Below are 19507 nucleotides of genomic sequence, written 5' to 3'. Positions count from 1 at the left end.
CCAGAGTCTCCTTCGCAGACACGCCCAGAAATACTGTTTTACCAGCTCTCAAGGCTCCTTAGCCCAGGCAGGTTGACACATAAGTTAACGATCACAGTTAGAATGGTGCATTCCCCTAAAACCTGACCTGACCCTGACCCCAGGCAGACAGGTGGACAGGTGGGCGCTTAGCAGAGGGAAGTGTGGAGGGCTGGCATTCCTGGAGACGTTCCTGAATATTCTATGCTCATAGACTGGAAAGTTAATATTGTTGAAATGACTATATTACCCAAGGCAATCTGCAGATTCAATACAATCCCAATTGAAATACCAATGGGATATTTCACAAATGAGATGAACAATTCTAATATTTCTATGGAAACACAAAAGAACCCTAATCGCCAAAAAAAACAAAGAACAATACTGAGAAAGAAGAATAATGCTGAGGGCGTTATACACTCTGATTTCAAACTATACTACAAAGCTACAGTTATTGGATCAGTATGGTAGTGGCACAAAAACATACCATAGCACAAATCACTATGATGGTGCTCAGAAATTTGCACTGTTGGTGGGAAAGTAAACTGGGGCAGCCATTGTGGAAAACAGTTAGGAGGTTCCTCAAAATATTAAAAATAGAGCTGCCATGTGATCCAGTCAAGGTCCATTGTGGTATTTACCCAAAGAAAACAAAAACACTAATTCACAAGGATATATGCATTGCAATGCTCAGCGCATCCTTATTTACAATAGTCAGGATGTGAGAACACCTCGCTGAGCCTTCAGCAGATGAACGGACAAATGGGACGTGGTGTGTGTCCGGGTCTCTGGCATTTGTGTTCTGTGACTAATAATCCTTCCTGCCTATTTATTTCTTGTTTTCTGTGACTGGGGCTTCTCTGGTGGCTCAGCTCATAAAGAATCAGCCTGGAATGAGGGAGACCTGGTTTGATCCCTGAATTGGGAAGATCCCCTGGAGAAGGGAACAGCTACGCACTTCAGTGTTCTGGCCTGGAGAATTCCATGGACTGTATAGTCCATGGAGTTGCAAAGAGTCGCACACAACTCAGCGACTAAGCACAGACTCTCCCGTCAGCTTCACGTTATTCCCTCAGGAGGGGCACAGACAGGCTCTTTCACTTTTTCTATTACCGAGTAATAATCTTTTATATATACGTATAGATATAAAAATCTTGGCATTTGTAACAACATTTGTGGACCTAGAGGGCATTGCTGCTGCTGCTGCTGCTGCTGCTGCTAAGTTGCTTCAGTCGTGTCCGACTCTGTGTGACCCCATGGACTGCAGCCCACCAGGCTCCGACGTCCCCGGGATTCTCCAGGCAAGAGACCTGGAGTGGGTGCCATTACCCTCTCGATGCTAAGTGAAATAAGTCAGAGAAAAACAAATTACTGTCTGATCTCACATATGGAATCTAAAATGCAAAACAAAGTAAACAGTATGAGAGAGACTCATAGAAGCAGAAAGTGAACGGGTGGCTGCAGGAAGGAAGGGGGTTGGAGGGGCAAAACACTGAAGGGGACAAACTTCCAGCTACAAATAAGTCACAAGAAAGTAACTTCAGCATAAGGAATATGGTCAGCAATGTTGTAATAAATCTGTATGGAAATGGATGGTTAGCAGACTCACTGTGGGCATCATTTCATAACATATGCAAATGTAGAATCCTTATGAGGTGGACCTGAAACTAACATAACACTGCACATCAGATGTATTTCAATAAGAGAAGAGAACGAGGAGACTTCCCTGGTGGCCCAGTGGTTACGACTCTGTGCGTCCACTTCGGCGGGGAGAGCTTGGGATCTCTGGTTGGGGAACTAAGATCCCCACACGCCATGTGGCCAAAAACAAAAACCAAATCTCCACTACACTGGGAATATTCACAATGAACACATCTGACAAAAAGAAACTCACATGCATAATAAGAAAAAGAGAAAGCGTCCCATTGTTTAGTAAAAATAATAATAATAAAGTTAGTTAACCCAATTTTTAAATGAGAAAATGATTCAAAAATTTCACAAAAATAAAATATCTAAATGGCTAAAGACAGATGGAAAATTCACAAGTTCATTAGTTACCAGAGACATGCAAAGTAAAACCACAAAGGCAACACCACCTCTCACAGGGGGGCGAAAATAAGAGGGTGGGAAAGCGGAGGGGCAGGTGAGAATGTGGGGTAGCCAGAACGCTCACAGTGTGAACTGACACCATCACTTCGAACCATATTCAGAAGGGCCTACTGGAGCTGAGTAGATGCACAGCACTACACACGGCAATTATGCACCGAGCTTTATTCCAACAGAAGCGCACATATACGCTCACCACTGGACATGATTTAAGACATTCAAGGCAACACTTTCCATCCTAACGTAAACTGGAAGCTAAGCAAATGCCTCTTTACTCTAGGGGGGATGTACGCATGGTGGTGATTCACACAATAAAATACTCCACAGCACCCAGTTCAGTTCAGTTCAGTCGCTCAGTCGTGTCCGACTCTTTGCGACCCCATGAACCACAGCAGGGCAGGCCTCTCTGTCCATCACCAACTCCCGGAGTCTACCCAAATCCATGTCCATCGAGTCGGTGATGCCATCCAACCATCTCATCCTCTGTCGTCCCCTTCTTCTCCTGCCCCCAATCCTACCCAGCATTAGAGTCTTTTCCAAAGAGTCAACCCTTCTCATGAGGTGCCCAAAGTATTGGAGTTTCAGCTTCAACATCAGTCCTTCCAATGAACACCCAGGATTGATCTCTTTTAGGATGGATTGATTGGATCTCCTTGCAATCCAAGGGACTCTCAAGAGTCTTCTCCAACACCACAGTTCAAAAGCATCAATTCTTCTGTGCTCAGCTTTCTTCAACGTCCAACTCTCACATCCATACATGACCAGTGGAAAAACCATAGCCTTGACTAGACGGACTTTTGTTGGCAAAGTAATGTCTCTGCTTTTAAATATGCTATCTAGGTTGGCCATAAGCTTCCTTCCAAGGAGTAAGCGTCTTTTAATTTCATGGCTGCAGTCACCATCAGCAGTGATTCTGGAGCCCAAAAAAATAAAGTCTGACACTGTTTCCACTGTTTCCCCATCTATTTCCCATGGAGTGATGGGACCAGATGCCATGATCTTAGTTTTCTCAACGTTGAGCTTTAAGCCAACTTTTTCACTCTCTTCCTTCACCTTCATCAAGAGGCTCTTTAGTTCTTCTTCACTCTCTGCCATAAGGGTGGTGTCATCTGCATATCTGAGGTTATTGATATTTCTCCCGGTAATCTTGATTCCAGCTTGTGTTTCTTCCAGCCCAGCGTTTCTCATGATGTACTCTGCATATAAGTTAAATAAGCAGGATGACAATATACAGCCTTGACGTACTCCTTTTCCTATTTGGAACCAGTCTGTTGTTCTATGTCTAGTTCTAACTGTTGCTTCCTGACCTGCATACAGGTTTCTCAAGAGACAGGTCAGATGGTCTGGTATTCCCATCTCTTTCAGAATTTTCCACAGTTAATTGTGATCCACACAATGAAATGCTTTGACATAGTCAATAAAGCAGAAGTAGATGTTTTTCTGGAACTCTCTTGCTTTTTCAATGATCCAGCAGATATTGGTAATTTGATCTCTGGTTCCTCTGCCTTTTCTAAAACCAGCTTGAACATCTGGAAGTTCACGGTTCCCGTATTTCAGAAGCCTGGCTTGGAGAATTTTGAGCATTACTTTACTAGCATGTGAGATGAGTGCAATTGTGCGGTAGTTTGAGCATTCTTTGGCATTGCCTTTCTTTGGGATTGGAACGAAAACTGACCTTTTCCAGTCCTGTGGCCACTGCTGAGTTTTCCAGATTTGCTGGCATATCGAGTGCAGCACTTTCACAGCATCACCTTTGAGGATTTGAAATAGCTCAACTGGAATTCCATCACCTCCACTAGCTTTGTTCGTAGTGATGCTTTCTAAGGCCCACTTGACTTCACATTCCAGGATGTCTGGCTCTAGGTGAGTGATCACACCATCGTGATTATCTGGGTCGTGAAGCTCTTTTTTGTACAGTTCTTCTGTGTATTCTTGCCACCTCTTCTTAATATCTTCTGCTTCTGTTAGGTCCATACCATTTCTGTCCTTTATCGAGCCTATCCTTGCATGAAATGTTCCTTTGGTATCTCTAATTTTCTTGAAGATATCTCTAGTCTTTCCCAATCTGTTGTTTTCCTCCATTTCTTTGCACTGATCGCTGAGGAAGGCTTTCTTATCTCTCCTTGCTATTCTTTGGAACTCTGCATTGAGATGGGAATATCTTTCCTTCTCTCCTTTGCTTTTTGCTTCTCTTCTCTTCCCAGCTATCTGTAAGGCCTCCTCAGACAGCCATTTTGCTTTTTTGCATTTCTTTTCCATGGAGATTTGCTTGGTCCCTGTCTCCTATACAATGTCACGAACCTCTGTCCATAGTTCATCAGGCACTCTGTCTATCAGGTCTAGTCCCTTAAATCTATTTGTCACTTCCACTGTATACTCATAAGGGATTTGATCTAGGTCATACCTGAATGGACTAGTGGTTTTCCGTACTTTCTTCAATTTAAGTCTGAATTTGGCAATAAGGAGTTCATGATCTAAGCCACAGTCTGCTCCTGGTCTTGTTTTTGCTGACTGTATAAAGCTTCTCTATCCTTGGCTGCAAAGAATATAATCACCAACCCAGAGTGTTAGACAAATCTTAAAATATTCGGTTGAGCAGAAGAAGCCACACACACACACACACACACACACACACTCAAAGAGGCTGCAGAGAATATTCACCCTGAGATAAAGAACCAAAACACTCAAATTTAACCCATGCTGTTAAAGTCAGCAAAGTCATTACCTTTGGAGAGAAGTTACTGGAAAACGTGAGTGCTCAATTTGTGAAAATTCACCAAGCTGTGCATTCAACATGTGTAATTTTTTGGGTATTATACTTCAATAAATGTCAACACACACACACACATACACAGAAACACATCAGTGAAAACCTGCTGAAAAATCCAAAGGCAAAACATTAAAAGCATGGGAAATAGACATATCATTTTCAAAGGAGCCACAGAGGAGATACAGTTTATCTGAACAGAGGTAATTAATGCTGTATTTAATGTGCTGAAAAAGCTAACTGCCATCCTAGAACTCTAGGACACCAGGAAACATCCTTCCAAACTAGAAGTGAAATAAAGACATTTCGGTGGGCAGTGAGAAACTGTATTCACCACCAACAGACGGCCAGGTTTTCTCGGCCCAAACCGCATCCTCTCCACTCCCCCTTCCACAGTCCAGGGCTGGAACACAGCCCCTCAGATAGAGATAGGTTTCTGCTAATAGGGGGACTGGGCACTGCCTGCTCATAGACCACCATCAGCATCTGACAGAGCTCCTCCCGGGAGAAGCGGCCGATCCCTGGCCTCGGGGACAGAGAACAAGGGATTCCACGAGGGGCTCCCGTCCTGCAGGGCTCCGTATGCACACGCGCCCTCCTACCCCCGGTCCTGCTCTCATTTCAGCACCCAGCTGGGGGCCCCCCGGGTCCCAAGCCCAGGGCCAGGTCCCAAGGTCTGTCTCCCTGTCACTCAGTCCCTCTGGGATTTTGCCTGTGCTCACAGGCCAGCCCTGCCTCCCCTGGTTCCTGCCCCGCCCGGGGAAATGGGCAGAGAACCCACGTGATAGGATATTTTTAATGCGCTCGACACCTCCCTGGAATGTAACATATATCGCAATATTAAACACTCAGGGGAGGATTTCAGGGGTTTCATTTTCAGTACGAGGACCTGTTGGCATAAAATGATGTAACTCTTTGCGCAAGAACAGAGTCGGGACTGACGGTCAAGTCAGTGTGCGGCACAAAGCGTGTTCTGCTCACGGGTGGAGGATGGGGCTCCCACCTCGGGGTGCACCCGGAAGATCCCACACGCCCTGGAGCAGCTGAAGCCGGAGAGCCGCAACTACCAGGCCCGCGCGCCTGGAGCCCGAGCTGCACAGGAGAAGCCGCCGCAACGAGAACCCGCGCATCGCAACCAAGAGCGGCCTCCCCACCGCAACGACAGGGAGCCCAGGCAAAGCAGCCAAAACAGTAGAAATAAATACGTGAAAATCTCAAAAGGAGCTCTGGAGAGTTGGGGGCATGCGGCATGGGAACCCCATGCTGAGGACCCGAGGCTGGGAAGCCTGTTGGCGCAGGAGGCGCGGGCGGAGCTGGGGGCGCTCCGTGGAGGGGGCTCTTCCAGCGCCAGGCTTGCCCCTCGCCCTGGGGTCCGCTCCGCGCCGGGATTCTCTCACTGCCCCACCCCACGCCCCGGTGATGGGACACTTCCTCTGCACGGAGGCTGTGTGTCCCAGCGCCGTGTGCAGTGGATTTTCTGATGATGGAGCACAGACTACTTTAAACTCCTTCATTTGGAGCCTATTGGCCCCTGGACAAAGTCTCTGACTTAAGACTGTTTTTCCTTCTTAGAACGGTGCTCGTTGCATGCCTGCTGACCAGAACTTAAGTCCACAAATAATAAATGCAGAGAAAAGGGAACCCTCCTACACTGTGAGTGAGAATGTAAATTTGTGCAGCCACTATGGAAAACAGTATAGAGGAAGGTCCCTCAAAAAAGGCAAAATACAGCTGCCCTATGAACCAGCAATCCCACCCCTGGGCATAAGCCCAGAGAGAAGCGTAATTGGAAAAGGTACACTCATACCCCAGTGTTCACTGCAGCACTGTTTGAAAGACAAACATCGTATGATTTCACTTATGCGTGGAATCTAAAAAAAAGATATGGAAGAAATTATTTACAAAACATAAAGGGAATTGCAGACATAGAAAACAAACTGATGGTTACCAAAGACGAAGTAGGGAGAGACAAATTAGGAGTCGGGGGTTACAGATACACCCTAATGTATAGAAAGTATATAAACAACAAGGACCTATGGTATAGCACAGGGAAAACTATACTCAGCATCCTGTAATAACCCATGACGGAAAAGATTCTGAAAAGGTATATCACTCAACGATTTCTCTGCACAGCTGAAACTAACACAGCATTGTAAATCAACTGGACTCCAATATAAATAAACAAGTAATCTGTGTCACAGCAAATCCAAGGCTAAACGCACTTTTACATTTGCAAAGCGTGAGTAAGATGATCAATCTAGACCTTAAGGTCCCATTTTCTACTGGGTCCAGTCGGCAGTGGAGCAACGGTTGGAAATCAGGCACGGAATTCACCGAGACGAATCTCTTCCCAGTCTCACTCGGCAGTCTAAAGACAGGAAATGAGATTGTGTGCAGAGTGGAGAAAGCCAGAGTCTAGAATGTGCTCAGAAAGACCGGGCTGGTGGGAGAGTCAGTCTGCCACAGATCAGACTGCACCCTGGCATCTGGGGTTCCCCTCATGTAACAATAAACTCCCCAACAGATCAGTTCAGTTCAGCCGCTCAGCCGTGTCCGACTCTTTGCAACCCCATGGACTGCAGCACACCAGGCCTGCCTGTCCATCACCAACTCCCGGAGTTGACTCAAACTCATGTCCATTGAGTCGGTGATGCCATCCAACCATCTCATCCTCTGTTGTCCCCTTCTCCTCCTGCCTTCACGGATCAGCCTTCACTAAATCCAATCAGAAGGTGAACCTCACCCGCTAGACACAACTTCTTGGGGAGGGTGGGCACCATCCTTCTTAACGTCACAGGACATTGGAGCACGACTTCCTGTGGGTCCCAGAACACCCATGCCACCAAAGGAACACAGAGGTGACCCATGCACCCTGATTAGACAGTGTTCTGAGGATCTCCTATAGGCTTGATTCTAGAGTCAAACACATTCAGAAATCAGTTAGCATTAACGACGCCTGTGACGTTTTTATTTCTTCTAAAGTGTTAGGGCTCACCCATCTGAAGATCTTTGCCCAAGATATTGTCGAATGCTTCCTTCTCTTTCCCTATAATTTCACTTGATTTAGAAAATGCCAATTCATTCCTGGCATTTAGCTATAATGAAATAATTTAGCTTTCCCTCATCACCTTCAAACCGAAACCCATAAACTCTGTGATTTATTTCATGCTGACCTATTGCTGTAAACCATTCCCCCCAGGACCAATCTTGTTTCCCACGTTAGACTTATCTGTGTAACTGTTTTGTTAATTTAGTTTTTCTTTGACACCAGACCTTCCATGAGGGCGAGGAATACATCTGGTTTGCCCAATTTTATCTCCTCATTTCCTAGGAAAAGTGAAAGTCGTGTCCAAATCTTTTCGACCCCATGGACTGAAGCCCGCCAGGTTCCTCTGCCCATGGAATTCCCCAGGCAAGAATACTGGAGTGGGTGGCTGTCCTCTTCTCCAGAGGATGTTCCCAACCCAGGGATCGAACTCAGGTCTCCCACATTGCAGGCGGCTTCTTCACCATCTTAGTCACTAGGTAAATTCATTTCCTGGGATGGCCACGGGTTGACATGCTTAAATATTTCTTGAGTGAACAGGGATAAGATTCCTAAATGGGGAAGGATGAACAAAAGGGAAGTCCAAGCAGTCATGGAACGGTTGTTAAGGTGAGTGATCTCGAGCAGTCAGAGAAGAGATGATGTCATTGGAAAAAACAAACCAAGCACCTCATGGCATTTTCCAGTCCCAGAATTACTGTGAGTTACCCTGGAAGCATGACCTAAGACAAGGATGGAAGTGTAGGCAGTTTATCTGAGAAGCAAGAAGGTGGGAGTGGGGCAGGGAGAGCGTGAAGGAAAGGAATTCCTGTAGAGAAGCTTTCCTGAGGTCCCTGCAGGAGGTGTTGGCAGGGGCTCCACCAGGCCCTTGGAGAGTGTAGAGAGCGCCCTGCAGTCTTCCCTCCGAAGGCAGAGACACTTGGGAATGTATTCATGGGCTCCTGTTCCCCACTGCTTGGAATTGCCCCAGGGATGGTATAGTCTTCCAGGTTGAGGTCTGAGGTCCGGGCTGAAAGTGGTTCAGACACCTACAGAGCCGTCAACCACATGGAACAAGAAAGAGAAGGTCACCACAGGGATGTGAAATGGAGGCTAAAACACATGCTTGAAAACCTCTATTCAACGGGTTGAATCCAGTCTGTTAACTTGACCTCACCCCTTCTGAAAGCCTCTGCGTCTTTGCCTTCTGGACCAGAAGACAATGTCTCTTTCAATCCCTGCTTCCTCTTTCCCTCCCAGATAGCGTTTCAGTTCTGAAGTCAGAAGGTGTTCTCACCCTTTAAGGAGAGCAGAGTGGAGAGATGCTTACTCACCTCCCAGATGGACCACAACCTTAGGTCACTTCAGGCGGAACCTGTTGGAACCGCTGCAAGTCTAGCCTTGGAAGCCAGCAGAACAAAGGAAATCACACCTGGAATATGAAGGCCGCTGCCTGGGGAGGGAGAGAGAGAAAGGGGCGTTGGGAGCGGCCTGTGCCCCTGCCGCGACTTGGGGAGCAGAGCCCAGATGGGGGGCCTGGGGGGGAGCCGGCCTGCTGGATGGAGGGAGCAACATGCCAGAACATTCCAGAAGGCCAGCGGGAAGGCGGGCAGTGACCAAAGGGCTGCCTGTCCAGGGCGTCAGCCGGTTCCATCAGCCCTTGAGGAAACGTCCCAAATCCTGGCCACAGAGAAAGTGCTTATTCCTGTTGTTTTCATGACGGTTTTACACTTTTAGATTCTTATTTTGTAGTGTTACAGGCTCCCCAAATTAAACATATCTTTACAATTCTTGCATTGACACAGAATTTTCATTGTTCTCTAGGTGCCAGGAAACCAGGCCAGTTGTCCCCTCCCTGCAAAAAAACCCAACCAGGTGGAATATTAGACTCGGACAGGACCACCAGCAGCTGTTCTTGTTTGCTTGTTTTTACTGAGTTTTTGGCAGTGCGAGCCCCGTCCTCACACGAATTGTCTGTGTTCTTCTCTGATGGGGACACTGAGGGGCAAGCAGAGTGGGAGAGGTGGGATGGGACAGTTCTTGCAAGACTGTGGTCACCAGGGAGAACCTGCTCATGTAGACCCCAGGGAGCTGGGCCACCAGGGGAGGGGAGGGGAAGGGGAGGGGAAGGGGGAGAGAGCGGGGGAGGAGGAGGGGGAGGGAGAGAGGGGAGGAGAGGGCGACAGGGAAGGGGATGAGGAGGGCAGGGGAGGGGAGGGGAGGGGGAAGGGGAGAAGGGGGGGAAGGGGAGAGGGAGGGAAAGGGGCAGGCGGGCTGAGTGGTGCGGGGAGCGCGGGGAGCAGAGGGAAGTGGACTGGAGAGTCCTCAAGACACCGCGGTGAGAGTCACTCAGCCATCAAAAAGTCAGATTTGTGGTCACTATAAAATTAATTTCTATGAACCAACCACTTTCAGATCCACAAAGAAATCCCAGCTTCCCCTGAGTAGGAACAACAAAAACAACAGCAGAGGAAAATTCTAAGGGATACATGTAATACGGAACGTGGAAAACTGAGCCCACGTGAGTGTGTATCTTTCCAACATCCCTGAGCAGCACAGAAACCACCTTTGCAGAAATGAAGAGCCACATCCGACCCTGGGACAGAGCCCCTGGGCACGGCGAGTGTGGCAGTCCTTCTTCAGCTGATTTATAGATGAGCCCCAGTCCTCAAAACGCACCAACAAGCATTTTTTCAAAAAGTAGACACATTGATACTAAACTTTATATGGAAAAATCACAACTGGGAAACACCCCAGGAGAAGCAGTATGCAGGCAGAGGGGATGAGCTCAACCAGAAATTAAAACACACCGTACAGGGGCTTCTCTGCTGGTCGAGTGGTTAGACTTTGCCTTCCAATGCCGGGGGTTCCATCCTTGGTTGAGGAGTTAAGATCCCATAGGCCCAACAGCCAAAAAGCCAAAACAGAAAAAGAAACTGTATTGCAACAAATTCAACAAAGAGTTTAAAAACGGTTCGCATTAAAAATTTTTTTTTAATTTTTTAAAGATGCCACATACACCATAGAGCCTCTGAGTCACACGGCGATAAGAAAGCCTGGGTGCATCTCCTTCCTCCGGGAAAAGAACCAAAGAGAGCACCAGCCGTGTTCCGCAGGCATTTCAAACAGTGGGGTTTGATAAACAGTGCGGTTCACACGCACGCGGACGCTTCTGGGAGAAGACAGCAAGTGGCTGCAGCATAAGGTCAGTAGCTGCGAACATTATTAAGTGAATGTTTAAGAAGGAACGCGGTGTGTTCCAGCTCTCAGAGTATCAATATCTCCCCACGAAGGGCAAACAGCAGCTTCACTCTGGAGAAACCCGGGGCTCGCCGAGTTCACCCGCAATCACCAACGGGGAGAAACAGGGATAACACGGCTCGGCTGGTGTTCCGCCCCCAGCGCACAGCCTGCATCTGACCCGAAGCGGTCTGGGTGCCGTTCTGTGTGCCTCACACCTCCTTTCTCAGCCGACTCCCCCTTCCCCAGCAGCCCGGGCACTGCTCTCATCACCAGGGCTCTGGGGGGAGCAGAGACTGATGGGAACTTCACTGCGGCCAAAGAGGCGGCCCCGAGCCAGAGACTCGGGATGAACACGAGCCATTCAAGACCAGGAGGGGCTCAGACCTTGGGCAGGAGCCGCTAATCTGCTGACCGCGTGGCCCTGAGCCTGGCATCGGGCTCTCGTCTCCTGATGGCACATTTGAACCATGCCTGGAGCACACGTCGGGGTTTATGATGGGCGGAAATTGTTTTCTGAACAAAAAGGATTCTTACATCTTATGTGGGGTGGCCTCGGAGACTGACATGTACGAAAATAGCTGCTCGGCTTCCGGTGAATAGGTGCTGATGCTTGGGGGGAGAAAGGCCATCAGACCAGGAAGGGTTAGGGCAGCTTAGAGTCACGTGCAGCCTCAGAAGCAGTCAGAAATGTCTGTAGAACCCAGGGCCCGCTCCAGCCTCAGCCTGCAGAAACCAGGTCCGGGTTCCGGGTAAAATCGGTCCTCTTCCTGCGGGGACGCTTATATGAGAGCCGCGTGACAGGAAGCACCAGCCTCTGACTGGACACGCCGTGTGGTCTGTCTGTCCAGAGGGCACCCAGGTCTCCTCCATCCTCACAGCCCGGACCGCAGGGAGGAGACGCCATGACCCCCACCCTGACCGCCCTGTTCTGCCTCGGTGAGATGAGGAGAGGGAGGGGGAGCCCTGGTCTGGAGGGACCCCCTCAGCCAGCCTACTCCCTCAGGGGGCCCCAGGGCCCAGGAGGCTCCCATGGAGGGGAGGCGCTGCTCAGAGCTGAGGGCAGACCTCTCACAGGGCTCTCTCTTCCAGGGCTGAGCATGGGCCTGAGGACCCGGGTGCAGGCCGGTGAGTCTGTCCCCGGGGCACAGCTGCCTCCTCTCGAGGGGACAAGGGTCTCCCCCAGGCCGCGGGGAGGGGGACGGCAGCTCGGGGCTCACAGAGGGGGAGTCTGGGAGGTCTTGGCTGAGAGCTGGGGCCTGGGGGGGATGCCTGGTGAGCCCGCCTCTGATTTCCTTCCAGGGACCCCCCCCAAACCCACCATCTGGGCTGAGCCGGGCTCTGTGGTCCGTTGGGGGAGCCCTGTGACCATCTGGTGTCAGGGGACCCTGGGGGCCCTGGAGTTCCATCTGGATAAAGAGGGAAGCTCAGTCCCCTGGGACAGACAGAAACCCCTGGAGTCAGGGGACAAGGCCAAGTTCTCCATCCGATTCATGGGACTGGGCCACACAGGGAGCTATCGCTGCTACTACAGAACCCCCACTGGCTGGTCAGAGCGTAGTGACCCCCTGGAGCTGGTGGTGCCAGGTGAGGGACACTCGGGGGCCTCAGGCTCTGCCCTCGGGAAGGGGGTCTGCTCTCAGGGGGTGACCATCTCCCAGCCCAGCCCTGCAGAGGGGAGGGTGGCGGCTCCAGGGAACAAGCTGCCTCCCTCTCTCCTAGGAGCCTACGGCAAACCCAGCCTCTCAGCCCTGCCGAGCTCTGTGGTGACTTCGGGAGGGAACGTGACCCTCCAGTGTGGCTCCCGACAGGAATTTAACAGATTCCTTCTGACCAAGGAAGGAGAAGACAAGCTCTCCTGGATCCTGGATGGACAGCGAAGCCCAAAAGGGCAGACCCAGGCCTTGTTCCCCGTGGGCCCCGTGACCCCCGGACACGGGTGGACGTTCAGATGCTACGGATTTAACAGGTTCAGACCCTGGGTGTGCTCGGCCCCCAGCGACCCCCTGGAGCTGGTGGTGACAGGTGACGGACACTCGGGGGCCTCAGGCTCTGCCCTCGGGAAGGGGGTCTGTTCTCAGGGGGTGACACTCTCCCAGCCCAGTCCTGCGGAGGGGGGGTGGCGGCTCCAGGGAACAAGCTGCCTCCCTCTCTCCTAGGAGCCTACGGCAAACCCAGCCTCTCAGCCCTGCCGAGCCCTGTGGTGACCTTGGGAGGGAGCGTTATCCTCCAGTGTGGCTCCCGACAGGAATTTAACAGATTCCTTCTGACCAAGGAAGGAGAACACAAGGCCTCTTGGACCCTGGATGGACAGCAAAGCCCCAGCGGGCAGACCCAGGCCCTGTTCCCCGTGGGCCCCGTGACCTCCGGACACGGGTGGACGTTCAGATGCTACGGCTTTTACAGGGACACCCCCCGGGTGTGGTCGGCCCCCAGCGACCCCCTGGAGCTCCTGGTCTCAGGTGAGGAAGTCCCGCCCTGACCCCATACATTTGTGCAGACAAGACAACGTACTGGGGTCTCTGCTCCCAGGGGAGCCCCTGTGAGGGGGTGGGGAGAGGAGCGTGGGGCTCCAGGACAGACACACAGACTGAGAGACCGTGAGGCCTGGGGCTGGGCCGGGTGGAGGGGGTCCATGTGGGAAGCGGTCCCAACAACCCAGCGCGCGTCTCTCCCCAGGGCTGTCTGGGAAGCCCTCCCTGCTGACCCCGCAGGGCCCCGTCATCACCTCTGGACAGAACCTGACCCTCCAGTGTCGCTCTGACGTCGGCTACGACAGGTTTGCTCTGTCCAAGGAGGAGGGACAGGACCTCCCTCAGCGCCCTGGCTGGAGGCCCCAGGGGGGCTTCTCTCAGGCCGACTTCTCCCTGGGCCCGGTGGGCATCGTCCACGGGGGCCGGTACAGATGCTACGGTGGATGCAGCCTGTCCTCCGAGTGGTCGGCCCCCAGTGAGCCCCTGGAGCTCCTGGTGGCAGGTGAGGAGCCAGCGGGTCAGTCGGGGACCAGACTCTGTACAGGCCCCGCCGGGGGACCCCCAGGGGTTATGCTGGGACCAGGGGGAGGGCCCCAGGGAGGGGGACAGAGGGAGATGGGCAAGGGGGGAGGGGGGAGAGGAGAGACTCGGAGAAACAGAGGCAGCGCTGAGGGTCCAGAGAGGCCCACGGAGTCTCGCTCAGAACCAGGGCCTGGCGCCCTCACCCTCTTCCTCTCTGCAGGATGGCTCGGAGACAGCCCCTCGCTCTCGGTGCAGCCGGGCCCCTCGGTGGCCCCGGGGGAGAATGTGACCCTGTTGTGTCAGTCAGGAAACAGGACGGACACTTTCCTTCTGTCCAAGGAGGGGCCAGCCCATCGCACCCTGCGTCTCTGCTCCAAGGACCAAGATGGGTGGTACCAAGCCGAGTTCTCCTTGAGTCCTGTGACCACAGCCCACGGGGGCACCTACAGGTGCTACCGCTCACTCAGCAGAGAGCCCTACCTGCTCTCACAGCCCAGCGAGCCCCTGGAGCTCGTGGTCTCAGGTGAGGGCCCAGTGGTCAGCTCTGAAGGAGCCCCCCTTTCTAGGGTGGGAGTTGGGTGGCTCCAAAGAGAGTCAAGGAGGGTCATGCAGACGGGGACCCAGGCTTCAGAGGGATGGAGGGAAACGCTCCCCCCACGCCCTTTCCCACATCCTGTCACCAGGCTTCTCAGGGGTGGGGGAGGAGGCAGAGAGGCAGTGGCAGCCACGGGGGCCGATTCAGAGATGCGCTGAGCAGAGTGGGTTCCAGGAAGCTGTAGCCCCTCCTAGTCACAGGGGTCATCCAGAATCCTCTGGGGAGCCCAGCCCCTTGACATGGGCTAAACCTAACAGCTCCTGAGACAATGGGGTCTCTGTAAAGTGAGTGGACAATTGGCCCCAGGCCTGTCCCTGGTTCTTTGCTGATCGAATTCTGCTTCCAGTCTCAGCACACCTATTATCCTGAGGGCGGTGCTGGAGGTTGGGCAGAGAAGTGGGGTAATTGCAGCCTCCAGGGGCTCTGAGGCTGATGGATGAAAGGTCAGGGGTCACAGAGCAGGAGATGCTGGGGCCCAGCAAGGTGGGGGAGCAGCAGGGCTGAGGAGGGGAGAAGCAGCCCCACCCTCACTCCCTTCCTGATTCCGCAGGAGGTTCGGAGGGTCAGCGCCCCATTCACTGGAGTCAGGAACTGCAGAGTAAGTGTGAGGGTCTTGGGGAGGTGGTGGTGGGCCTGGGGCGGGGCAGGGCTGAGTTATGCCCCCGGTTCAGGCCCCCCTGGAGACACTGACTCTGTCACCCCTTCCTATCCCCCTTGCTGTTGGGGCCTCAGTTTCTCCCAGTGTAACAGGAGAGACCCGTGGCCCAGGTCTTAGATTTCCTCAGTTCTGACCTGGGTGTGACCCCGCATCAGGAGAGGAGCACAGGGAGCCCCTAAGAGTGACTGGGGTCCTGTCCCCTCTGCTGCAGCGTGGTGACAGCCTGTGGGGGCGGAGGACCCAGAGGCCCCTCCACGCAGCCCACCCTGCCCCCCGCCCCTGCTATGGTGGAGGAGGGGCGGGCACAAGGGAGGACCCTCAGCTCCAGCTGAGACCCTCGGTCAGCCTCCAGCAGGTGAGGGCCCCTCAAAGCAGGAAGCTGGTGTCCTCCTGTGGGCCTGCTCAGGAGGAGCTCAGGGCACCCACGGCCCTGGGTCCAGTCTCGGCTCTGCCCAGGCTGGGCGACCTGGGGCCCGTGATCTCCCTCTCTGTGCCTCAGTTTCCTCCTCTGTAAAATGGGTGGGGTGGATTGGAGATGCATGCACAGACCACAGCACGAGCCCGCACACAGTAGGTGCTCAGTTAAACGGCATCCCTGGCTCACTCAGACGTCTCTGGTGCCCCAGGCCTGACATGGTACCTGAGTGTCCTGATCGGGGTCTCGGTGACCTTCATCCTGCTGCTCCTCGTCCTCCTCGTCCTCTTCCTCCGACACCGGGGTCAGGACAGACGCAGGAAGTCGGGTGAGTAGGGACCCGGGTGAGCAGGGCCCCTAGAGGCTGAGGGGCTTCAGGCTCCACTCAAAGGGAAACCTAACACATGGGAAGGGCAGCTTAGGAAACATCATCCAGAGACTAATAGTTGAAAACTCAGAAAGAAAACACCCACTGTCAGCTCAGGTGCCCTAATTTAAGCTATTCCCTCCTGTCCAATGTCACGAACTACTGAACCACTCGCAGGAGCTCAGGGTGCCTCCTCTCCTCCTGAATCCCACGTGGAGGGCGGGGTCGCCACATCCCTGGGGCGAGCCTCTGTCCCGGGTCCCAGCCCAGGCCGAGGCTGACTTCCAACCTCCCACAGGGGCCGCAGACCCAGGGCCCAAGGACAGGGGCCCGCAGAGCAGGTAACTCCCGCCCCGAGACCCCCAGACCCCCCCGCCCACAGCACCCCCACCTCCTCCCCCTGACACAGTGTCTCCTCAGCTCCAGCCCAGCCGCAGACACCCAGGACCAGGCCATCTGTGAGCAGGAGAGGCGGCGGCCAGCGGGGGGCGGGGGCCATAGAGACTTCTGAGGCAGCGGGGGGTGGTCAGAAGGGTGGGGGACCACACAGCACCCCCCCCAGGGGGCAGGCGGGGTCACAGAGACTTTTGGAGGCGGGGGGGGCGGTCAGAAGGGTGGGGGACAGGGGCTGGGGACTGAAACACCACCCAGCACCCCACCCGGGGCGCAGGGCGGGGTCACAGAGACTTCTGGAGGCAGTGGGGGGACGCTCAGAAGGGTGGGGGACCACACAGCACCCCGCCTGGGGCGCAGGGCGGGGGCTGCACACCTGAGGGTCTTGGAACCCTGCCCAGCGGTCCCCCCTTCTATGCTGCAGATGCTGCCGTCAGCGACACACAGTCTGAGGTGGGGCTGCAGCTGGACCATCGGGTGAGACCCCGGATCCCGTCAGGCCGCCACAGACCCTCTGTTGCCAAACGCAGCCCAGCGCACAGTCGCTGTGCTCATATGCCCGCTCCAGCCACGCCCACCCTGACCCCTCCTTCCCGGCTCCCCGGTCCTGCTCTGACCCCACCCTCCCCTTGCCCTGCTAACTCACGGCCCCTCCTTTGGGGCGCCCTTCCCAGCTCCGTGTCCTCTGGCTGGCCTTCTGTTGTGGGGTGCAGCCCCGGGTCTCAAGAGGACGAGAGCGTCCGTGACTCGCCCGCATGCCCCAGGCCCCCCACCTTCATCCCCCAGCAAAGGGCGAGGGCCCTACAAGCAGGCAGAGTCCCAGAATGCAAGATCCTGAGGAGGAAAGTAAATCAAGAGATGGGGCTGAGCACACGGGGTGGGCACACTCAGGGAGGTCCTGAGGCAGGAGGGACGCGCTTTAGCAGGAAGACGGCGGTGTACTGGGGCAGATGAGCAAGAAGAGCTCAGGGCTTGGACAGAAACCAGGGCCGGACAAAGCACCCGGAGGCTCCCGGGCATCAGGAGGCCCCTGGAGTTTCCATCAGAAGAGTGAGCTGACCTGACCCGAGGTTCCAAGCCTCATCTGGGCACAGCGGGGAGCTGGCTGGAGGAGGGGTGGCCGACCCAGGAGGCGCCTGTCCTGTATCACTGTCTCCAGGTGGGAGGCAGACCCCCAGGAGGGGACGGATGCCCTGTGAACCCCCGAGATCGAGATGAAGTCGGGAGGTGCCCCCCTCTCCTCCCGGTCGGGGGCATTGAGGGAAGGAAGGACAGACGCACAGTAGATGGGTCCCTTCTCTCCAGGCCCCCAGGCGCCCCACTCACACATCTTCCCCCCCAACAGGCTGCCACGTCTGAAGTCCACCAGGACGTGACCTATGCCCAGCTGAACCACTGGGCCCTCAGGAGGGGGACGGCCGCACCTCCTAGACCCCTGGCGGGGGAGACCCCAGCAGAGCCCAGTGAGTACGCTGCCCTGGCCGTTCGCAAGCCCAGGAAGGACCTGGACCCCAGGCTCCTGGGACAGGAGCTCAGGGACCCCAGAAGGCACGGGAGCTGCCAGCAGTGGACACCACTTAACGACCAGCAGCGAGTCCCTCGGCTCCTAACAGACCACCAGTAGCCCGGGACCCTTAGGGAATAACCTAATGCTACCCTCAAAGATACCTAATATCCTTATATTTGGGAAATAACGCAACAGACTTCTCTAAAATCAGCGTGTGGATGAACAGTAGGCTGTCTCCAAGCTCCATTCCCCTCTGGTGGCTCAGGGGGCAGCCTCGCTCAGGTTCTTGGAATAACTGAACTTATTATGCTGGTGGGAATAAGGCTTCCTGTCGGCTGAGGGCCCTGCCCAGCTTCCAGAAGCTGTCCCAGTCCTTGCCTTGGGGGTCCTCGCTTCGTCTTTGAAGCCCAAACGGAAGATGAGACTTGCTGCCTCTCTCTGACCTCATCTGCTGCGTCCCTCTCCCACTGTTGAAGATGCGTGTAACACTTTGACTCCCCCAACTAATTTAGGATCATCCCCCTCTCTCAGCCGCAGCTGCATGATGCTTCTAGCCATGTGAGGTAACATGCTACAGGCTTGGGGGATAGGAAAGTAGGTATCTTTTGGGGGGGGGTCTTTATTCTGCCTGTCACACACTGTGAGTGTGCACACCGTTCAATGGTTATTAGTAAACGTATACAGCTGTGCAGCCATCACCCGGACCAAACACAGAACACGTTTCACCATCCCTCAAATTTGTTCCTGTCTGTAGGTGTGCTCTGAGCCCTGCCACTGGTTTGCTTTTTGTGTTTATAAATTTGCTTTTTAGGATATTTCATATAAATTACATCAAAAATATTTAGACTTTTCATTCAGGCTGTTTGCCTAAATTTAGCATAATTTCTTTTTAGTTTTTTCCACATTTAGCATTGATCTGTAGTTTGTTCTTTTTACTGTTGACTGTATTCCATGGATTGTATGTACTGTGTTTTTTTCATTCATTTACCAAGTCATAAACATTTGAATTGTATCCAATTGTTGACTATGATGAAAAAGCTTGCAAAAAATGTTCCACATATGTCCATGCATGTAAAAAGATAAATGTGCGTATTGAGAACCAAAACCAAACCAACAGACAACACGGAAGTTGGAAAATGTTTTCAATAAATGATAATGTAAACAATATGCATCAAATGTATGAATTTAAAACACTGATATGTGCAGGAATAAATTTATAAATTAAAAAAATTTAGAACCATGAATATATTACAAAATCCTAAAGAAATCAATGACCTCACCGCTCACACCAAGAATATAGGAAGAGATAGCAAATTATTTCACTTGAAGGTAGAAGGTAGGAAGACTAAGGACAAGGGTAGCTAATAATGAAGACAATCAAGAAGTAGAGAAAATCAGTCAAGGCAAAAAGCACACTCAT

At 53.0% G+C, this 19507-nt stretch overlaps 1 protein-coding gene and 1 long non-coding RNA gene across 5 annotated transcripts; one reads left to right on the top strand and one right to left on the bottom strand.

The window, feature by feature from the left end:
• Nucleotides 1–7831: 7831 nt before the first annotated feature.
• Nucleotides 7832–14443, bottom strand: LOC145512158 (uncharacterized). Its single transcript, XR_014058338.1, has 5 exons — nucleotides 14356–14443; nucleotides 11694–11926; nucleotides 10732–10790; nucleotides 9251–9369; nucleotides 7832–8965 (listed from the first exon to the last, which is right to left on the bottom strand). It is a non-coding gene; the product is annotated as an uncharacterized LOC145512158 (long non-coding RNA).
• On the top strand, nucleotides 11503–19252 carry LOC145512157 (leukocyte immunoglobulin-like receptor subfamily A member 6). 4 transcript variants are annotated; one of them, XM_081505765.1, is made up of 13 exons: nucleotides 11795–12095; nucleotides 12249–12284; nucleotides 12459–12743; nucleotides 12879–13181; nucleotides 13316–13618; nucleotides 13836–14132; nucleotides 14373–14675; nucleotides 15298–15345; nucleotides 16032–16148; nucleotides 16486–16528; nucleotides 16608–16645; nucleotides 17005–17057; nucleotides 17926–19252. In XM_081505765.1, exons 1-13 carry the CDS (start codon nucleotides 12062–12064, stop codon nucleotides 18202–18204), a joined length of 2139 nt encoding a protein of 712 aa, XP_081361891.1. In that variant the 5' UTR covers nucleotides 11795–12061; the 3' UTR covers nucleotides 18205–19252. The 4 variants fall into 4 exon arrangements, 3 of the variants coding, with proteins under 3 accessions (XP_081361892.1, XP_081361891.1, XP_081361894.1); XR_014058337.1 differs by lacking the exons at nucleotides 16486–16528; nucleotides 16608–16645 and adding an exon at nucleotides 17504–17739 and having other exon boundaries at nucleotides 11503–12095; XM_081505766.1 differs by lacking the exons at nucleotides 16486–16528; nucleotides 16608–16645 and having other exon boundaries at nucleotides 11790–12095.
• The last annotated feature ends 255 nt before the right edge of the window (nucleotides 19253–19507 follow it).

The sequence above is a fragment of the Giraffa tippelskirchi genome, chromosome 7, assembly GCF_054371585.1.
Source record: "Giraffa tippelskirchi isolate mGirTip1 chromosome 7, T2T-mGirTip1v1.2.pri, whole genome shotgun sequence".
In the NCBI taxonomy this organism is placed as follows: Eukaryota; Metazoa; Chordata; class Mammalia; order Artiodactyla; family Giraffidae; genus Giraffa; species Giraffa tippelskirchi.
Note: the sequence above shows the minus strand (reverse complement) of the source record. Positions and strands in the feature narration are given on the sequence as shown.

What these genes read in the sequence shown, in the direction of transcription:
- LOC145512157 (XM_081505765.1), top strand. Translation starts at nt 12,062, where the DNA reads ATGACCCCCACCCTGACCGCCCTGTTCTGCCTCG. An exon ending in GAGGACCCGGGTGCAGGCCG is followed by an intron (nt 12,285 to 12,458) that starts GTGAGTCTGTCC and finishes ATTTCCTTCCAG; the next exon opens with GGACCCCCCCCAAACCCACC. An exon ending in GGCTGCAGCTGGACCATCGG is followed by an intron (nt 17,058 to 17,925) that starts GTGAGACCCCGG and finishes CCCCCCCAACAG; the next exon opens with GCTGCCACGTCTGAAGTCCA.